The 19,570-nt window shown below is 47.1% G+C and overlaps 1 protein-coding gene across 1 annotated transcript in view; it reads left to right on the top strand.

Moving 5' to 3' along the window:
• SMYD4 (SET and MYND domain containing 4) overlaps positions 1-19,570 on the top strand; it is a 51,592-nt gene that overhangs the window by 19,811 nt on the left and 12,211 nt on the right. The window contains exons 3-5 of the mRNA XM_004593963.2: positions 5,541-5,685; positions 14,402-14,491; positions 17,259-18,408. Of these exons, the coding sequence (XP_004594020.2) occupies positions 5,541-5,685; positions 14,402-14,491; positions 17,259-18,408 (1,385 nt within the window). The remainder of the gene's footprint in view (positions 1-5,540; positions 5,686-14,401; positions 14,492-17,258; positions 18,409-19,570) is intronic.

The raw sequence follows: 19,570 nt of genomic DNA, 5'->3' as shown, positions 1-19,570 counted from the left end.
AAGTACCCAGAAGACAATTACGGTTAGTTAGATACACCAACCCAATTCGGAATACAGAAATGGCCCGTTTGCCTAGAACATCACTGATCTTCACACACTAGCCCACACCAATGCTATGGATGGGGGTCTCTTTGGCAGTGATGGGTACCATTACCCAACTATTTGGTGGAGTGGTGGAGTGGTCACATCTGGCAGGGTCAAGACTCTTTCCAGCACGCGAGAGAACTTGGTCTGGGGGTAGACTCTATGGGGTTGTGTGGGCCCAACCCTGTGGAAATACAAGTTCCCCTGGTTAGCTCGCAAGCTGGGGTTGGGACGGACTAAGCTAGATGTGACCATGCCACCTGCCATCACACACAGGTGCAGGAACCCGAAACAGCGCAGGTAAAGGCAGCAGCACCTGAAAGTGCATCCATTAACAGGATGTGGGGTGGGCTGTGCTGCCACTGGAAGGAGACAGAATGGGCAGGGCTGAACAAACCTTAACTCACAAGAAACAACAGAAATCAGGTTGGAGCACAGGTCATGCCAAGTAGGTCCTTGCACCTACTGATCTGCATAAGACAGGGATGCTAAGCCACATCATCTAAGAGGACAGGACAAGAGAGGGGCTCTACCAAGTTGAATCAGAGCAACCGCTGGCCTTCACAAGATCTAAGGCTGGGAATAGGCCCAGTTGGGCAGCTAAGGGGATACTCTAGCTGGGTTGAGTTTCCCACCAATGAGCGCATGGGCTGTAAATGGGGCTGCATTCCGATCAGGATACGAGTGTAATCCCACTCGGCACAAGTGTGGACTGGGAATGGAAGCACCAAGCCGGGCCAGACTCCAACACCATCTGGTGCTCTGCAGGACCAGGGGAAATGTATGACAGACTAGGCTAGGTCTCAGCCCTTACTGAACCATGTGTAAGCTGTATGGGGGTATGGAAGAGCCATGGCTGGGTTGAAACATCCAACAGTAAGAACCAGATTGGGCTGAAGAACAGTCAGGAAACACCACTGTTCCTGCTAGGACAGGAGGTGAACTGAACAGGGCTGGCTCATGGACCCACTGGTATGCGCGAAACCTGGCACTGGGAGTTTCTGATGGAGGAGCCTGGACAACTCCTCTGGCAGGACACAGTCCCTGCAGGTAAGTGCAAGAAGCACAATAGGAAACAGCCCAGAACAGGCCATGGAAATTATCCCACTGGTATACACATGGCATGGACTGGGGGCAGACCAGGCTGAACCTGTTCACATCACCCGCTGGTGAGTCCGAGCACCAGAACAGAGTGTGGGTCGAGCCAGGTTCGGTTGCGACACATACTAGTACACAATAAGGAATGCCAAGGTGAGATGAGCTGTACCGGATGTGGTTGCAGCGCCCAAACAGCACATGTGATAATCAGGGGGAGGAGGCAAAGCTGACGGGAATGTGGGCTCCCCTGCTGGACAACTACTTCCATTGGAAAGCGTGAGTCGGGATGGGGGCAGATCAGAATAGGCAGGGCTGTTACACCTGTGGGCCTCATGTGGGCTAGATAAGGGAAGGACCACGGTGGGCTGACTGTTCCGACTGGTGCAAGCAAAAACTAGAGTGGGTGAGGGTTGGTTGGGCTAACTGCAGTACTAGCTGGCAGAGGCTGGCACTTGGAGCTAATTCTATCAAGTCAAATGCCAGAACTACCTGCAGAGTGCATAATCTGAGAGTGAGTGTGGCCTAGAAGGGAAATAGTGGGCACTGCCTCCTCTCATTGGACAGCACGAACACCAGGACAGGGGCAGGGGTGGCTGTACAGAAGGGCACCTGCCAGTAGGTGTGTGGGCTGGATAGTAGGTTGGTTGGGTTGAGCTTGGCTTCAATGCCCATCGACATGTGCAAGAGCTAAACAGGATGTGGGACAGACTTGACAAGCCTGCAGTGTGTACTGGCAAGCATGGGAACCAGGGTAGGGGGCAGAACTGGTGGGGGTTATGGGGAGTCGCCCCAACCAGACTGCAGCTCCAACCGGTTTGCGTGAGGACCAAGGATGAAGTGGGCAGGCTCGAACTGGACTACAACACCCGTTGGTTCAGGAGGAAGACAGGGCTGGAAACAGAACGAACCCAGCAATCCCAACGACCAGCATGAGCATAAGCTGATTGGTGTGACGGACGGTGTCGGACTCTGTACTAGCAAACTCGCGCAAGAATCAGGCCTGGGATCATCTCAGATGAAGTTTCTTTGGAGATCCCTCCAATTGAACTGCTGATCTTAGAACCCCAACCATGAAGAGACTGACAGCCAGTGGATTCTGAGTAGGATTCATTGCGATTGGAACTGAGAGATTGGCAGCAATCCAGAACTGATGAACTATCAAAACTGTATGAGCAGGACCCTCAGAGCGCGCCTCCCGTTGGGGATCTGGGATGGGTGGGAGGTTGGGTGGGGCTTTTCGCTTTGTTTTTTTCCCTGACCCCAGATACAGGGTAAAATGATATTGATGTGGAAACAATGGTATTACCCACTTTCACCCTGTAGCCCTTGACACTTTGTTCCCTAATCAACTAAGTAAGATTATTTAAAAAAAAAATTATGAGGAAACTGCGAAACAAAACCAGAAGGCAAAACATTTTCCTAACCTTGTGTCTTCCAAAAATTTACTTGTAGAAAACAAACAAACAAAAAAGGGGGGGCCCACTCTGGTGTAGTAGGCTGTTTCCCAGCATCGCATGGGTGCTGATTTGTGTCCCAGCTGCTCCACTTCCATTCCAGCTCCCTGCTTGTAGCCTGGAAAGGCAGCTGAGGGTGGCCTGAGTGTGTGGGCGGCCCTGCACCCCTGAAAGCCCTGGAGCAGGCTCTCAGCTCCTAGCCTTGGGTGGACTCAGCTCTAGCCATTGCAGTCATTTGGGCAATGAACCTGCAGATAGAAGCTCTCTGTCTCTCCTCTCTGTAAATCTGCCTTTCAAATAAAAATTTTTAAATCTTAAAAAAAAAAAAAGATGAGTGTCAGGCTGTGGATGAGTTGGAACCCTTGTGCATTGTTGGTAGGAATGTCAAATGTCATAGCCATTATACAAAACGGCATAGCAAGTACTCAAAAATTAACTCTAGGGATACCAGATGGTGTAGCAGTTTCATTTCTGGGTTTGCTTCCAAAAGAACTGAAAACTGGACTTGAGTGGATATCTATACACCAGTATTCATAACCGCATTATTTTCAGTATTTGGAAATAGAGGCAACCCAAATCCATCAGTGGATGAAACTGTGATATGTACATGTCATTTACATAAAAATTATCTAACACAAAAAGCAGTGAAATTCTTATACATGCTACAAGCATGCACGTGTCTTCAGCAGTTTGTACCAGGTGAAAAGCCAAGTGCAAAGGGAGCATTGCACCTGTGTAATTACACTCTACCATGCCTGGAATAGGGACTCACACAGACAGGGGGACAGAGGCAACCAGGCAACGCAACGGGAAAAATGAAGAGTTTCATTTGGGGATGATGAAAAGGTTCACAAACAGGTTCTACAATATGACGAATGGATTTAACACCACTGAACTGTGCACTTAAAAATTACTAAAATGGGATAGACAGCTGGCCTGGCAGGTGAAGTACCAGTTGGGGTGTTGAGAAGATCTATGCTGAGTTCATGGCTCCTGGCCTAGGGACCCCACCCGCATCTCCAGCCGTTGTGGGCATTTGGGTATGAATCACTAGGTGGGCACCCTCATTGGCTCTCAAAAATTTTTTTAAGATTAAAATAACTTTTGATATTTTTGTTTTTATTTTTACTTATTCCAAATAGCTTTTTTCTCTTCTCAAATCCTTCACTGACTTGTAGATCACACAGTAACATTATTTTACCCAAGAAACTTTTTTTTTTTTAAAAAAAAAGAGATTTATTTATTTTTATTGGCAAGGCAATACAGAGAGGAGGAGTGCCCATATGGGGTGCCCATGTTGCCCATGTTGCAGATGGCAGCTCAGCGTGTCACACCACAACACCAGGTCCTGGAGAGAGTGTAGAATAGAATCCAGTAAAATCTTTCCTAATTTTTTTAAAAAATGTATATATTTTATTTATTTTTATTGGAAAGTCAGATTTACAGAGAGAAGGAGAGACAGAAGGAAAGATCTTCTGCACTCTGATTCACTCCCCAAGTGCAATGGCCAGAGCTGAGCTAATCCAAAGCTAGGAGCATCTTCTGGGTCTCCCACGCGGGTGCAGGGTCCCAAGGCTTTGGGCCATCCTTGCCTGCATCCCAGGCCACGGGCAGAGAGCTGGATGGGAAGTGGAGCAGCCAGGATACAAACGCCCATATGAGATCCCGGTGCATGCAAGGTGAGGACTTCAGCCGCTAGGCTGCCGCACTGGGCTGCCTAACTTTTATTATTATGTCATTTATTATTTTTTCCCATTTGTTATATTTTAGTATTAATAAAGTCATTTGATCTTAACTTTGTTTTCCTAATGTAAATTATTTTTAAATTGTTTAAAGTAAATAATTTTTTATTAATATCTCAATATCTATACATAGAAGTACTGTACCAAGTTCCACTGTAGAAGATATTTTTGAAATTTTTATTTTTAGTCCATTTGAAAATCAGAGAAGAGATAGAAAGAGATCTTTCATTTTCTGGTTCACCCCCAAAATGGATGCAAAAACTAGGCTGAAGGCAAGAATCAGAGCTCATCCAAATCTCCCACACACAAGGCAAGAAGCTATGTGCTTGAACCATCACATGCTGCCTCCCAGCACGCACATCAGCCAGAAACTGGAACCAGAAATAGGCCCAGGGAGCTGGCACTGTGAGGCTGTGGGTTAAGCTACTGCCTGCAGTGCCAGCATCCCATGTGGACACAAGTGTCAACTGCTCCACTCTGACCCAGCTCCATGCTCATGGCCTGGGAAACGTTTCAGAGAATGGCCCAGATTCTTGGGCCCCTGCACTCATGTGGGAGATTCAGATGAAACTCTTGGCTCCTGGCTTCAGTCTGGCCATTTTGGCCATTTGTGAGATGAACAGTGGATGGAAGATATCACTCTCTCCAACTCTGATGTTCAAATACATTGATCTTAAAAGAAAGAGGTTTGGGGGGTCAAAAAGACCCAGGATGGAGACCAGGCACTCTGACATGGAATGCAAATGTCCCGCTGACGTAACTGATGCACCAGATCCCCTCCCTGCTCCCAGTTCCTGTATGGTATGTGATCTAAGGCCTGGTTTATAGGCTGGTGAATATGAGAGACAGAATTTAAACATGAGCAGCTTTGGGGCGACTCCCAGTTCCAACGAAACTGTATCACATAATACAATGTAATCAATGAATAAAAAAAAAATCATTTAAAAAATATAAAAAAAAATAAACATTAGCAGCTGGGCTCTAAATGCCAGTTCCAAGTGCTAGTCTCTGGGACCCCGCATTGCACCCCAGGTGCAGCTTCCCGGGCCCCAGGGCTCTCTGCAGGCCCACATTCTTGTTTCCAGTGCAGTGTTGTTGGTGGGAAGCTTTCCTTGTGATAACAAATTTCTGCTTTTTTTTCCCCCCTTCTTTCTCCACAAAGACCTGAGGATGAACTGTTTTTAAAAAGCCTTTCTGGAGATTACTTAGTGGGAAAGGATCCCAAAGCTCCTCTTTTCTATAGAGAAGAAGGAAACAGAAAATTTGAAGAGAAAGATTTTGCCGGAGCTGCAGTGCTGTACTCTAAGGTAAGAGGCTCCCAGCCCAGCCATTGAACAAAACACATCTCTGTAGAAGCTAATTCCAGAGCTGGCATCGTCTCTGTCTCTAATGTGTGCATTGGGTTTGAAAAAGAAAAACAGCAACATTTCTCTCTTGTTTGTATTGCTTTTTAAAAATTTTTATTTTACTGATTTTTTTTTCTTTTAAAAAAATATTATTTATTTGAAAGAGTTACAGAGAGAGTTCTTCCATCTACAAGTTCACTCCCCCGATGGCTACAACTGCCAGGACTGGGCCAGGCTGAAGCCAGGAGCCAGGAGTGTTTTTCAGTCTCCCACATGTGCAGTGTGGACCCAAACACTTGGGCTGTCTTCTGCTGCTTTTCTCAGGAGCATTAACAGGGAGCTGAATTAGAAGTGGAGCAGCTGGGACACTAGCCAGCACCCGTTATAGGATGCCAGCATTGTAGGCAGCACCTTTTCTGCCATACCACATGACCAGTCTATACAACAGAAACCCCACATGCGAAAGCAGAACCCAGCCTCCTGTCTGTCTCTTAGCACATGGGGTCCTTGCCTGTTCTTTATCAAAAGGAATTCACTGAGTTAGAGGGAGCAATCCAACGGACCTTCTAAGGTTCTAGTCAGAGGACTCAAGGAATTTACCTCTCAGTCCCAATTTCAATCTGTGAGAGCCTTCATCCCCAACTCCTCAGGAAGCCCAGGAATCAAGCAGTAGCTGCCCCACTCCTTGCTCTGCATTTTGCAGTAAATACCTGCCTTTCACCACCCCAATTTCAGTGATTGGCTTTCTACATGTCAAGCAAATGGACCCGGCTTGGGGATTCTACAGTGCCTCCAACAGATCTGGGGTGTACTTCAGCAACACTTGTATTTTGTTTATTTGAAAGACAAACTTGCAAAGATGGAGAGATGGAAAGAGAGAGCGAGCTCCCATCTGCTGGTTCATTCCTAAAATGGCTGCAGCCAGAGCCTGAAACCTCATTCAGGTCTCACATGGGTGGCAGTGGCCCAAGTACTTGGGCCATCACTTGCTGTCTTCCCAGGCACAGTAACAGGTTGCTGAATCAGAAATGGAGCAGCCAGGATTCGAACTAGTGTCATATACAATGCCAGCATTTCAGAAAACAGCTTAATTCCCTATGCCACAGCAGCAGCAGCCCCAGTTGGATTTTGAAACAGGGTGTTTGATGTGAACTCTCCCTATTCTGTTCTGTTCCTTCATAACCCTGTACAGGGGCCCGGCATGGTAGCCTAGTGGCTAAAGTCCTCGCCTTGAACGCTCTGGGATCCCGTATGGGCACCGGTTCTGGTCCCAGCTCTCCCGCTTCCCATCCAGCTCCCTGCTTGTAGCCTGGGAAAGCAGTCAAGGATGACCCAAAGCCTTGGGACCCTGCACCCGTGCAGGAGACCCAGAAGAGCTTCTGGCTCCTGGCTTCAGATCAGAATAGCTCTGGCCATAGCAGTCACTTGGGGAATGAATCATCGGATGAAAGATCTTCCTCTCTGTCTCTCCTTCTCTCTCTCCTTCTCTCTCTCTCTCTCTCTCTCTCTCTCTCTCTCTGTATATATATATGTATATATATATATATATATGTATATATATATATATATTTTCTCACTTAGCAATAAAAATTTTGAAAAAGAACCCTGTACAATACTTTTCTGACCCCTATCCACTGCCTTGCTCCTGCCTGCCAGCTCTAATGACAGGATGCGCCTCCTCATCTAACTCACTGATGAAGCTGTGAGCTTGGTGTTCCTTATCTACAGTACAGCTGGATTTTCGTTAGTCACAGTAATAGCTTTCAGTGAGTCTCAGATCAAATCAGAAAGGAAAATGAGCTTGTTGACCATTGCTTGGGCAAACTACAGTTTGAAGATTGTCAATGGAGACAAAATTACAGAGAGACAGAGATCTTCCATCCCTGGTTTATTCCCCAAATGGTCGCAATGGCTGGGGCAGGGCCAGGCTAAAGCCAGGAGCCAAGAGCCAAAAGCTTCTTCCAGGTCTCCCATATGGGTGTAGGCTTCTAAGCACTTGGACCATCTTGCACTGCTTTCCCAGGTACACCAGCAGGGAGCTGAATTGAAGGTGGAATAGCCAAGACTTAAACTGACAGCATATGGGATGCCAGCATCGTGGCAGTGGCTTTGCCCATTACACCACAGCACCTGCCCCATGAAAGACAATCCATAAATGTTTTTAAATTGTGCTAATAATCTCTGAGCTAGGTCTTGGACAGGAATCATGGCTTTAAAGAACGTGTTGGAGCAGATGCTTGGCATAGCAGCTTAATTTACCACTTGCGATATACACATTCCACATCAGAGTACCTGGGAGCAGTGCTTCACTCCACTTCCAATTCCGCTTTCTGCTAACACACACTGTGGGGCAGCAGGTCATGGCCCACGTCCTGGACCCTGCCACGCATACAGGAGACCTGGATGGAGCTCCAAGCCCCTGGCTTTGTCTTGGCTCAGCTCTGGGTTGAGGGCATTTGAACTAGAAAATGGAAGGTCTGTCTCTGAACCTCTGCCTTTCAAACAAGCAAATAACGTTTTCTTTTTTAAAAAGATATCTTTCCAAAGGAAAAGTAAGACAGCCTTTGACTCTGACTCTCCAACTGCCATTAGAAAGTAGAATAATATCTCTTCAAGAGACTTCATCCCAAGACCTTCAAGAAACGGATGTGGTCTTCAAGCCAAGGATGTGATCTTGAAGAGTATCTTAAACAGGCCTGTGCTCAAATTTTTGGAGTGAATTTTTCAAAACCTCACAGATCTAACAACAGCAGCTTTTGCAACTGATAAAATCCCTGCTTTGTGGTATTACAACCAAGTATTTAGCTAAATAGTATAAGCTTTAGTGATTGCTGAAGGATTAAAATCCATTAAATGTAATGATCCAGTGATAAATGGCTTAATAGTTATTTTCTCAGAGCTAATCTCTTCAACTTTATGCATGCACATCATAAATGTGATCACATGAGATGTTGTTCAAGGAAAACAAGCGCAATAAAAAGTAAAGTCAGATGAAGAAATTAAGATTTGTGTCCTGGGGACCAGTGTGTAGTATAGTAAGTTTAGCTGCTGCCTATATTCCCTGAAAACACCTGTTTGTATCCCAGCTGCTCCACTTCTGATCCATTTCCCTGTTAATATGCCTGGGACAGCAGCAGAAGATGGCCCAAGTAGTTGGGCTCTTTACACCCACGTGGGAGACTCAAAAGGAGCTCCTTGTTCAGGCTTGGTACATTCCTGTCCATTGTGGCCATTTGGAGAGTCAGTCAACAGATTGAAGATCTCTCTCTCTAACTGTGCTTTTCAAATAAGTGAAATAAAATTGCAGGAAAAAAAATATCTACTGGGGTGGGTGCTATGACAACGGTTGTTACTGCTGCTTGTAGCACCTGCTTCTCATTTCACAGTGCCTGGGTTCAAGTGCTAGTTTTGCTTTTCCAGCAGCCTCCTGCTCCCAGGCACCCTGGGAGGCCACAGTGAGGGCTGGCACCCAGGGCTCCTGGCTCCTGGCCTCTGGGGAGTGAATCAGGGTCTAGGAGATCTTTCACTGTCGTTGTCTGTACAACACTGCCTTTCAAATAAAGAAATCGCTTTGAGAGTTTTCTCTGGATTTGGAGGCAGATGAGCCTCCCTATTTCATGCTGCTGGTATTTTGATAATTATGATTCTCTGTAATTTTCTGCAAAGCTGCCATTTCCTTTAAAAAAAATTTGTTATGTTTAACTGATTTGGAAAGTCATATGTTACTTGGGAAAATACAGAAAACATAAAGAGTGAAAAAAAATCTCATAACCTGTGATAGGCACTGTTAACATTTTTGCTTGTACGTACCAGCCAGGCTCTTTTTTTTTTTTTTGCCTCTGAAAATGTGTTTTCAGTTTTACAAAATAGGGATAATGCTGCACTTACTGTTTTGTAGCCTACTTTTTCCCTCCTCAACAATTTATCGTGCCCATTTGCTCACGTTATTAAATTTTCCACAAGAACATGATTTTCCAACACTGGCTCGGTGTTCCATTACCGAAGGCACTGTGTTTTGGTTTCACATCTACTGTTGGCAAGTCGCTTGGTGTCATGATGCTAACACAAGCATCTCTCCATGTAAATATTGGGATACCTGATTCCTTCCATAGGATGAATTCCTACCATGAACTTCTGGGTCAAAGGGAACAAATTCTTCTTAAGGCCTTTGGTATTGATGCTGGATTTTCTAGGAAAGAACTAACTAACCTCCCTTGAGGCAAAGTGTGAGCATGTTTGTTTCTGCATATCTGAAGCAGACTACTTATGTTAGGACCTTTTTTCTTCTTAAGATTTATATATTTATTTGAAAGGCAGAGTTACAGAGAGAGGAGAACTAGGAAGAGATCTGTCATCCACTGGCTCACTCCCCCATGCGGCCACAACAGCCAAAGCTGGGCTGGTCTGAAACCAGGAACCAGAAGCTTCATCCAGGTCTCCCACAGGAATACAGGTGCCCAAGCAGTTGGGCCAGCCTCTACTGCTTTTCCAGGCGTATTAGCAGGGAGCTGCATTGGAAGTAGGGCAGCCAGGTGTGGAACTGGCATTGCAAGTGGCAGCTTTACCACTTTGTCACAGCATCAGCCTGTTTCAGGACTTGTATTTGTATATCTGCTTCTTTTTTCATTGGACATGTGTTCACATGGTCATATTTTAGAAGTTATAAGAGGATTCCGTGCCATTCACTTTCCATGCCCCCAGCCACCCTGACTCCTAGCCCAATGAGCTTGTCCTGTTCATTAGGCCTTTCCAGAGTACTTGAGGCTGATGCAAAGGAATATAAATAATTCCCCACACATTCCAAACATGGTCCACCACCATGCCCTCTTCACTCAATGAGAGTCATTTCAAGGTTGTCCCATGGAGGTACACAAAGAACTTCCTCATTTCTGACTGGGATATTCCCTCACGTATTCATTCTTCTACATACTCCTATAGATCAACATTTAAGTTGTTCTCTAAATTTTGCTGTTTCAAGTAATTCTATGGCAACAGCTTAGTAGTGAAAGCATCCATATCCCACATCCGAGTGCCTGGGGTCCAGTTGTGGCTCTTGCCCGCAGCCTAGCCCAGTCCTAGCTATTGCAGACATTTGTGTAGTGAACCAGCAAGTGGGAACAAACTTGGAAAATAAAAAAAAAAATTTTTTAATTACACTGCTACTAGTAACATAATGAGAATGTCCATTTTCCCACCCCTTTGCCAACTCAGTTTGCTGTGAATTGTATTTTTCTAGGATGGCCATTGCAATGCAGTAGGTTAAGTCGCTATTTGGGAATTCTGTGTCCATACCAGAGTGCTGGTTCCAATCCTGGCTATTTCACTTCCATCCAGCTTCCTGCTAACGCATCGAAGGAAGGAGCAGGTGAAAGATCACGTGTTTAGGCCATTGCTATCCACTTGGGAGACCGAGTTGGAGTCCTAGTTTCCTAGTTTTGGCCTGGCCCAGCCCTGATTGTTGTGCTGTTGTGGGCATTTTGGGAGTGAACCACTTGTTAGGAAAAATCTCTCCCCCTCTCTCCTACGCTCTGCTTTTCAAGTACTTGAAAGAAATAAAAGTAAGTGTTTTAAAAATTTCTGTTTGACAGTTTGACAGGTTAAGGAAATAACATCTTAATACAGTTGGTTTTGTTTGCTTCTTTCTTTTTAAGATTTATTTATTTGGGCTGGAGCAGTGGCTTAGTGGCTAGATTCCTTGCCTTGCGTGCACTAGGATCCCATATGGGCTCTAGTTCGTGTCCCAGCTTCCCATCCAGCTCCCTCCTTGTGACCAGGGAAAGCAGTCGAAGACAACCCAGGGCTTTGGTACCCTGCGCTCGTGTGAGAGACCCAGAAGATGCTCCTGGCTCCAAATTGGCTCACGTCTTCGGATTGTCTCACCTCCGGCCATTACGGTCACTTGAGGAGTGAATTAACGGACAGAAGATCTTCCTGTATGTCTCCTCCTCTCTGTGTGTCTGAATTTCCAGTAAAAATAGACAAATCTTTAAATAAAGATTACAGAGAGAGGAGAAAAAGAAATGGGAACCTTCTGTCTGCTGGTTCATTCCCCAAATGTCTACAACAGCCGGAGCTGGGTCAGACTGAAACCAGGAACCAGGAGCTTCTTCCAGGTCTCCCATGTGGTTCAGGGAGAAAGAAAGGCTGTGTTTTCCCAGGCACATTGGTAGGGAGTTGGGTCAGAGGTGGAGCAGCCCAATCCTCAAACAAGCACCCATGTGGCATTCTGGCATCTTAGATGGAGGCTTAACTTGTGCCATCATGACAACCACCCAGTACAATTTTAGTTCGCTCTTGGCTGATTGTAACTGAGTTTGAACATTTCCTCATCTGTTTAAGCACTATTTGCAATTCCCTTAAAAACCATCAATATCATTTGCATATTTTCCTGTTGAATTATTCGCTGCTGTCCTGTTCAGTTCCAGGAACTTTTGGTAAAGTAAACAAAGCAGCTCTTGGCCTGTAATATGGGTTGCAAAGATCTTTTTCTGGTTCAATCTTTACCTTTGCTACTGCTTTTTTTTTTTTTTTTTCAACTATGAATACATTTTTATTTATTCTATTTGAAACGCAGATAAAGAAAAAGAGAGATAAGCACGTTTCACCCACTTGTTCCATTTCCAGATGCCCACAAGAGCTGGGGCTGCGCCAGGCCAAAGCCAGCAGGCAGGAGCTCAGTCCAAGTGTCCCTCACGTGTAACAGGCACCTAGAACCCGGGCTGCCGCTGGGTGCCTCCTAGGGTACCCATCAGAAGGGACTGAGGAGTACAGCCCGGACTCGAACACAGACACTCCAGTGTGGGAGGCAGGCATCCTAACCGCTAGGCCAAATGCTCACAATATTTTTTTATGTGATCATTTTTTTATATTTTTTTTATGTGATCATTTTTACTTTTTATTCTTGTAGCTTCCAGATTTTGTGTCATGCTGAGAAACGGATCCCTGCAACATTACTTTAGACGGGTCCTATAGTTTCATTTCTTGCTCTCTCTCTTTTCTACAGTTTCATTTCCTACTGTTAAGAGTTCAGCTTGTGGGCCTGGCATCCCTACTCTTGCACTTTGGGGCCACCGTTAAGTAACCCACACACACTCATAGTGGTACAGTTCATCAGAGCCACAGTAGTTCGCAGGTGACTAACAGCAGCATGTACAGTGTGGATCAAAAAGGGTACTTTAGCCTAGTGGCTAAAGTTCTCACCTTGCACATGTCAGGATTCCATATGGGTTCTGGTTCTAGTTCCAGCTGCTCCAATTCCCATCCAGCTCCCTGCCAGTGGCCTGGGAAAGCAGTCGAGGATGGCCCAAAGCCTTAGGACCCTGCACCCACGTGAGAGACCCAGAAGAGGCTCCTGGCTTCAGCTCAACTCAGCTCTGACCATAGTGTCCACTTAGAGAGTGAATCAGTGGATGAAAGATCTGTCTCTCCTTCTCTCTTTAAATCTGACTTTCCAATAAAAATAAATTAAATGTCTCCAAAAGAAAAGAATTCAACTATTTTTTTGGAATTTATCCAATGAAAGGTTTATAGAGCCAACTGCGTTGTTTTTTTTTTTTTTTCCTCATGGCCATCTGTTTGTCAAAGTAGTGTGTTGAATACTTCCCATCTTTTCTCCAGAGATTTGATATTCCACCTTTAAGGTTATTTCTAACCCTTGCCGATTTTTTTTTTTAAAGATTTATTTATTTTATTACAAAGTCAGATACACAGAGAGGAGGAGAGACAGAGAGGAAGATCTTCCGTCCGATGATTCACTCCCCAAGTGAGCCGCAACAGACCGGTGCGCGCCAATCCGATGCTGGGAACCAGGAACCTCTTCCAGGTCTCCCACACGGGTGCAGTGTCCCAAGGCATTGGGCTGTCCTCGACTGCTTTCCCAGGCCACAAGCAGGGAGCTGGATGGGAAGTGGAGCTGCCAGGATTAGAACCGGCGCCCATATGGGATCCCGGGGTGTTCAAGGAGAGGGCTTTAGCCACTAGGCCACGCCTCCGGGCCCGCCGATTTTTTTTTTTTTAATTTAATTTTATTTTTATTGGAATGTCAGATATACAGAGAGGAGGAAAGACAGAGAGTAAGAGCATCCTTCCGATGATTCACTCCCCAAGTGACCGCAACGGCCGGTGCTGTGCCGGTCCAAAACCAGGAGCCAGGAACTTCTTCCAGGTCTCCCACATGGGCGCAGAGTCCCAAGGCCTTGGGCCATCCTCGACTGCTTTCCCAGGCCACAAGCAGGGAGCTGGATGGGAAGTGGAGCAGCCGGGATTAGAACTGGCGCCCATATGGGATCCCAGTGCATTCAAGGCGAGACCTTTAGTCGCTAGGCCACACATGCCGATTTTATGGTTAAGTAATTTTTTTTTTAATTGTCTTACTTTGCTTTCATTGTCACATCTGTGTGTACCCCATGTATAAATTTACTGTTTCTTTTATTATTGATAATAACTTGTGTTTTCTGTTTTGTGAGCGTCTGGTTTTGTGTTCCGCCCTTTGGCCAATGTCTGCTTCTTCTCACTTGACCGCTGCCTGCAGAGCGCTCACCTCGTTATCACAGCTTTGCTCTAAACAGCTCACGAGGAGGCTGCTGCAGCGGATGGGAGGCCTAGGGGCTGCTGTTGTCTGGAAGGAGGAGTGCTCTGGAATCGCAGGCTCCCAGCCCTTCTTCTTGTTGTTTTGCAGGGAGTGTCTCATGCAGGACCCAACACTGAGGACATGTCACTGTGCTATGGCAATCGCTCTGCAGCCCTCTTCCACCTGGGTCAGTTTGAAGTGAGTATCGAATGCCCGCTGTGCCAGGAGAGGCGGTGTTAACCCTGCTTGCCCAGAGCCCCGCAGTGCAGCTGAGCTGCAACCAGAAGAACTGAGAGCGCCCTGAGGTCCACCCCCTGTGGGCTTGCTCCTCTCATTCGTTTCCCGTGTCTCACTGACCATGGCAGCAGTGGTGGCCAGCAACCGGGGCTGTGGCACGGTCCCCAGGGGCCTGGACAGCGTCTGGAGATCAGCTGTCACCTGGCTGCTCCTTTGGGTACCTTATATTGGTAAAACATTGACACGTAGCTCATCTTCACGATATATAGCCTGTTGAGAATTAGACCTGTAGTCCTCATGGCTGGCCCTCAGCGAACACTGTCAGCAGGAGAGTGAAGCTGTGCTGGGGTGTACGCCTGGGCATGGGCTTCCTTCTCGTCCCCCAGCTGTGACAGCAGGAAAAACATCAAGCATTGTGTCAGTGACCAAAATCAGACTTGTACGCCTGAGTACAAGCTGTAAGGTGCCACTCTGCCCACGTTGGTGAAGACACCGGTCCTATGCCAGCATCCATGGGTTCAAGTCCCATCACCACTGATACGCACCCTGGAAAACAACAGGTGATGGCTCAAGTACTTGAATCCTTGCCATCTGCGTGGAGACTTAGATTTATCGACCACCTGTGAAAGAAAAGCACCGGCCAAGTACGAACAGGCCTCTGTTAAGCAAAGAGCAGTCCATTCCTGGGCCTTTCCCGACACAGCAGAGGAACAGACAGGAGAGGAGGGGACCACAAATGGGAAAGACAGGCTGGGTGGCCGAGACAAAGCGTTTATACCCCTTCACTTGGGCGCTGCCATCGGCCCTGTCCATCATTGGCCCATACATGGCCTTGGCTGCCTTTGGGGCATGCCAGGTCTCTGACTTGGGTCAGTGCTGTGTCCACCCACTTCCTGAAACCTGACACCAGGCTTTGGCCTGAGCCAGCCCCAACCACTGCAGGCATTTGGGAAATGAATCAGCAGTTGGAAATTGTCTCTGTCTCTCCCTTTCTTTCTCTCAAATAAATAAATATTTTAAAGGAATTATGGGAAATTAACCATAGGCCGATATAACCAGGAAATCCCAGACTAATAAGGGCAATGATTAAAAGAATCGGTAAAATATTTATCCTTGTTGGATCCAGTGCAATAGCCTTGTGGCTAAAATCCTCATCTTGTACACAGTGGGATCCCATATGGGCGCTGGTTCTTTTTTTTTTATTATTGTTTTTATTATCATTTTATGATACAGTTCCATAAGCCTTGGGATTTCCCTTAACCCCACCTCAATTGGTGCCAGTTCTAATCCAAACGGCCCCGCTTCCCATCCAGCTCCCTGCCTGTGTCCTGGGAAAGCAGTCGAGGACAGCCCAAAACTTGGGACCCTGTACCCATGTGGGAGACCAGGAAGAGGCTCCTGGCTCCTGGCTTCAAATCAGCTTAATTCTGGATATTGCAGCCACTTCATGAGTGAATCATCAGACGAAGATCTTCTCTGTCTCTCCTTCTCTCTATATATCTGATTTTACAGTAAAAATAAGTAAATCCTTAAAAATATATATTTATCCTTGTCTAGCTTTCCTATATTAGTTGTTTTCCTTGTTATAACAATGATTATCATTTATTGAGAGCCTAGTATGTTCAGCACTCTACGTAAATTTTGTTCTTAAAACACCCCCATGAATATTATCATCCTTGTTTCTCAAATGAGGAAACTAAGATACTGAGAAATCAAACTGCCTGCTTGTGGCCGTGCTAGTGTAACAGGCAGGCAGCCTTCGGCTTCCAAGGCTGGCCTCTCAGGCGCCATGCCATAGTACTTCTGTATCTAAGACTTTCTCCCTAAAAGTAGAGGTGTTTGGTAAGAACAGTGAAACCTAAGATTTTTTTTTTAAGATTTATTTGTTTTTATTGAAAGGCAGATATACATGGAGAAGGAGAGACAGAGAAGATCTTCCGTCCAATGGTTAACCCCCCAAGTGACCACAATGGCCAGAGCTGAGCCCATCCGAAGCCAGGAGCCAGGAGCTCCTCCGGGTCTCCCACACGGGTGCAGGGTCCCAAGGCTTTGGGCCATCCTCGACAGCTTTCCCAGGCCACAAGCAGGGAGCTGGATGGGAAGTGGAGCTGCCAGGATTAAAACTGGCAACCATATGGGATCCCGGGCATGTAAGGCGAGGACTTTAACCACAATGCTATCACGCCGGGCCCGAAACCTAAGATCTTAAGTATTCCTGATCACTCAACTGCAAGGTCAGAAAATGGGCAGTGATGTAAAGAAAATAAACCTGTGGTTTTGTCACATTTTAAAAGAAAAATTATTTACCTGTTTTAAATATGGAGTGACAGAGAGGAGAGGGTGTGATCACTCCTCTGCTGGCTCACTCCCCAGAAGGCCACCACAGCCAGGTCCCGCCTCAGTTGTCCCGTTTTTAATGATCCCTAACTTACGAGTCTGGCTTTGTGGTGCAGTGGGTTGAGCTTCTGCTTGCAATGATTGTGTCCTGTATAAGCATCACTTCAAGTCCTATTTATTCTACTTCTTGTTCGTGCACCTGGAAGGCAGTAAAAGTTAGTCCTAGTGCTTGGCCCCCTGTTACCCACGTGGGAGACCTGGGTGAGATTCCTGCCTCCTGACTTTGGCCAGGCCTAGGCCCAGCTGGAGAGTGAACCAGAGACTGGAAAATCTGCTCTTCTTTCGCTCTGCAAACCAGAGGCCATTCTGGTTCTCTCCTTTCTGCTCTCAGGCATGTCTTGAAGACATCAGCAGAGCAGAGCTGCACAGATACCCAGAGAGACTGCTGCCCAAGATGCTGCTGCGTAAGGCCGAGTGTCTGCTGGCCCTGGGGAGACCACAAGAGGCGAGCCTGACTGTCGCTGCCCTTGAAGGTCACCTCGCTGCCCAGCCAAACCTGGCGCCTTCCCGCCTTCGGGCTCTGCAGAGCAGTCTGGATGGTCTGAAACTGAAGGTCCGAAACCAGGAGACCTTCCCAGAAACCTCCCCAGCAGCCCCGTCCCACACTGTGGAAGACACAGAGATCCTGGAAAAGAGCAAGCAGGTGCCCAGCGCATCGTCATCCGTCCGCCTAGACACAGACCCTGTGAAAGGCCGCTGCTTGGTGGCCACAAGAGACATCCTGCCAGGAGAGCTCCTGGTGAAGGAGGACGCCTTTGTTAGTGTCTTGATTCCCGGAGAAGAGCCACCCCTACGCTGCGGCCTGGGGAGCAGGTGGGATGCCGGCATTTCCAATGGGGACCTGTACTGTCACCAATGCTTGAAGCCCACTCTGGCCACAGTGCCCTGCCCTAGGTGCAGCTATGCCAAGTATTGCAGCCCCAGGTGCCTGCAGCAAGCCTGGGAGCAACACCACAGCACCGAGTGTCCTCTCGGGGCGCTGCTGCACACGCTTGGCATCTTCTGCCACACCGCCCTGAGACTGACACTGGTGGCCAGATTCCAGGACGCTGGCCAGATCTCAAAGAAACTTAGCCACGAGATTAGTGTGTCTGAAAGCAAGCCTCCCATCAAATCGTTCAGTTGCGGCCCGGGAGAGCGTGAAAAAGAGGGCACCGCAATTGAGAACCCCATTCCAGGGTGCGATGTTCACGGGAAGTATGAAAACAATTACAACGCCATCTTCAGCCTCTTGCCCCACACGCACAGCCACAGCCCCGAACACAAGTTCCTGTGTGCGCTCAGTGTGGCTGCGCTGTGCAGGCAGCTCCAGGCAGCTGGCTCGCAGGCCCTGTTCCCGGGAGACCTGATGTCCCTACAGACAACGGCAGCAGCCCCTCAGGAGCCATGCCCAGATTGGCACATTTGGGGCGTGGCCATGCTGCGGCACATGCTCCAGCTGCAATGCAATGCCCAGGCCATAACTGCCATCCAGCAGACAGGTAAGGTGGCACATGCCCTTCAGCAGAGAGAACCACCAGGAAGGGCCCTTGCCACGCAGGTACCCACATCCCGTCTCCAAGTGCGTGGGCTGCAGGCTGGCCCCGTTGCCAGTTCCAGTTTTCTGCTAATGCATGCCCTGAGTGGACACAGGCGGTGGCCCAGGGTCTTGGGTCCCTGTCACACATGCAGGAGACCTCCATCCCTCCATCTCGCTTTCTCTGTTTCTCTACCTTTCAAATAAGTAAATCTTTTTCAAAAAGAATTATAAAGGAAAGTAATAGCACTAAGACACACTAGATCTTGTATCACAGCAGATCTTGTATTATACGGTTATTTGAGCCACTCAGCCTCAGTTTCTTTACAAATAAAATAGGTTGTTTCATCCCACCTAACTTACAAAGTGGGTATTTATTTAGACTCTTTGCAAAATTAGACTCTTTACAAAATTAAAATTCATGTTACTGTAGGTTTTGATTGTGAAAGAAAACTGTTTCCCATAAACACTGATGCTCTTCAACTTATCATGGGAACCCACCATCAACTGACAATACCCCAGCTCAGGGCCTGCGTGTGGTGCATCCAGTTAAGCTGCCACCTGCCGTGACACTGGCCTCGCCTATGGACATGATTTCAAATCCCAGCTGCTCCTCCTCAAATCCAACTCCCTGCTTACGTGCCTGGGAGACGCCACCCACGTGGGAGACCCAGAGTTCCAGGCTCCTGGCTTCAGCCTGGCTTGGCCCAGCTTCAGCCATTGTGGCCGTTTAGGGAGAGACCAGCAGATGGAAGGTAGAAGTTCTCTGTCTCTGTCCTTCCCTCTTTGTAATTCTCTGCCTTTCATATAAATAAGTAAATCTTTTAAAATGTGTATACTCAGAAAAAAACTCACAAAATTAGGAAGAATTAAGAGGACAGAACCAAAATTACAAATATAAATTTACTTGTAAGTTTAAAATGTTAATATGGGATCTCAGCACTTGCAGTGGAGGATTAAGTCATCACACTGGGCCTAGAACCACTCTTTTCCGTGAGTTCTTTCAAAATTTAAAGGCTTTTTCTTTACTTTTAATTTAAAGTGTGTGTGTGTGTGTGTGTAAGGGCCAGACTGATCCTGTGCTTTATAGCCTGTCCCAGAGCAAGGAGAACCCTCGGTTCTTTCTT

This window comes from Ochotona princeps, chromosome 17 (genome assembly GCF_030435755.1).
Source record: "Ochotona princeps isolate mOchPri1 chromosome 17, mOchPri1.hap1, whole genome shotgun sequence".
Taxonomy (NCBI): domain Eukaryota; kingdom Metazoa; phylum Chordata; class Mammalia; order Lagomorpha; family Ochotonidae; genus Ochotona; species Ochotona princeps.
The sequence above is the reverse complement of the archived record's forward strand: the minus strand, read 5'-3'. Positions and strand labels throughout refer to the sequence as shown.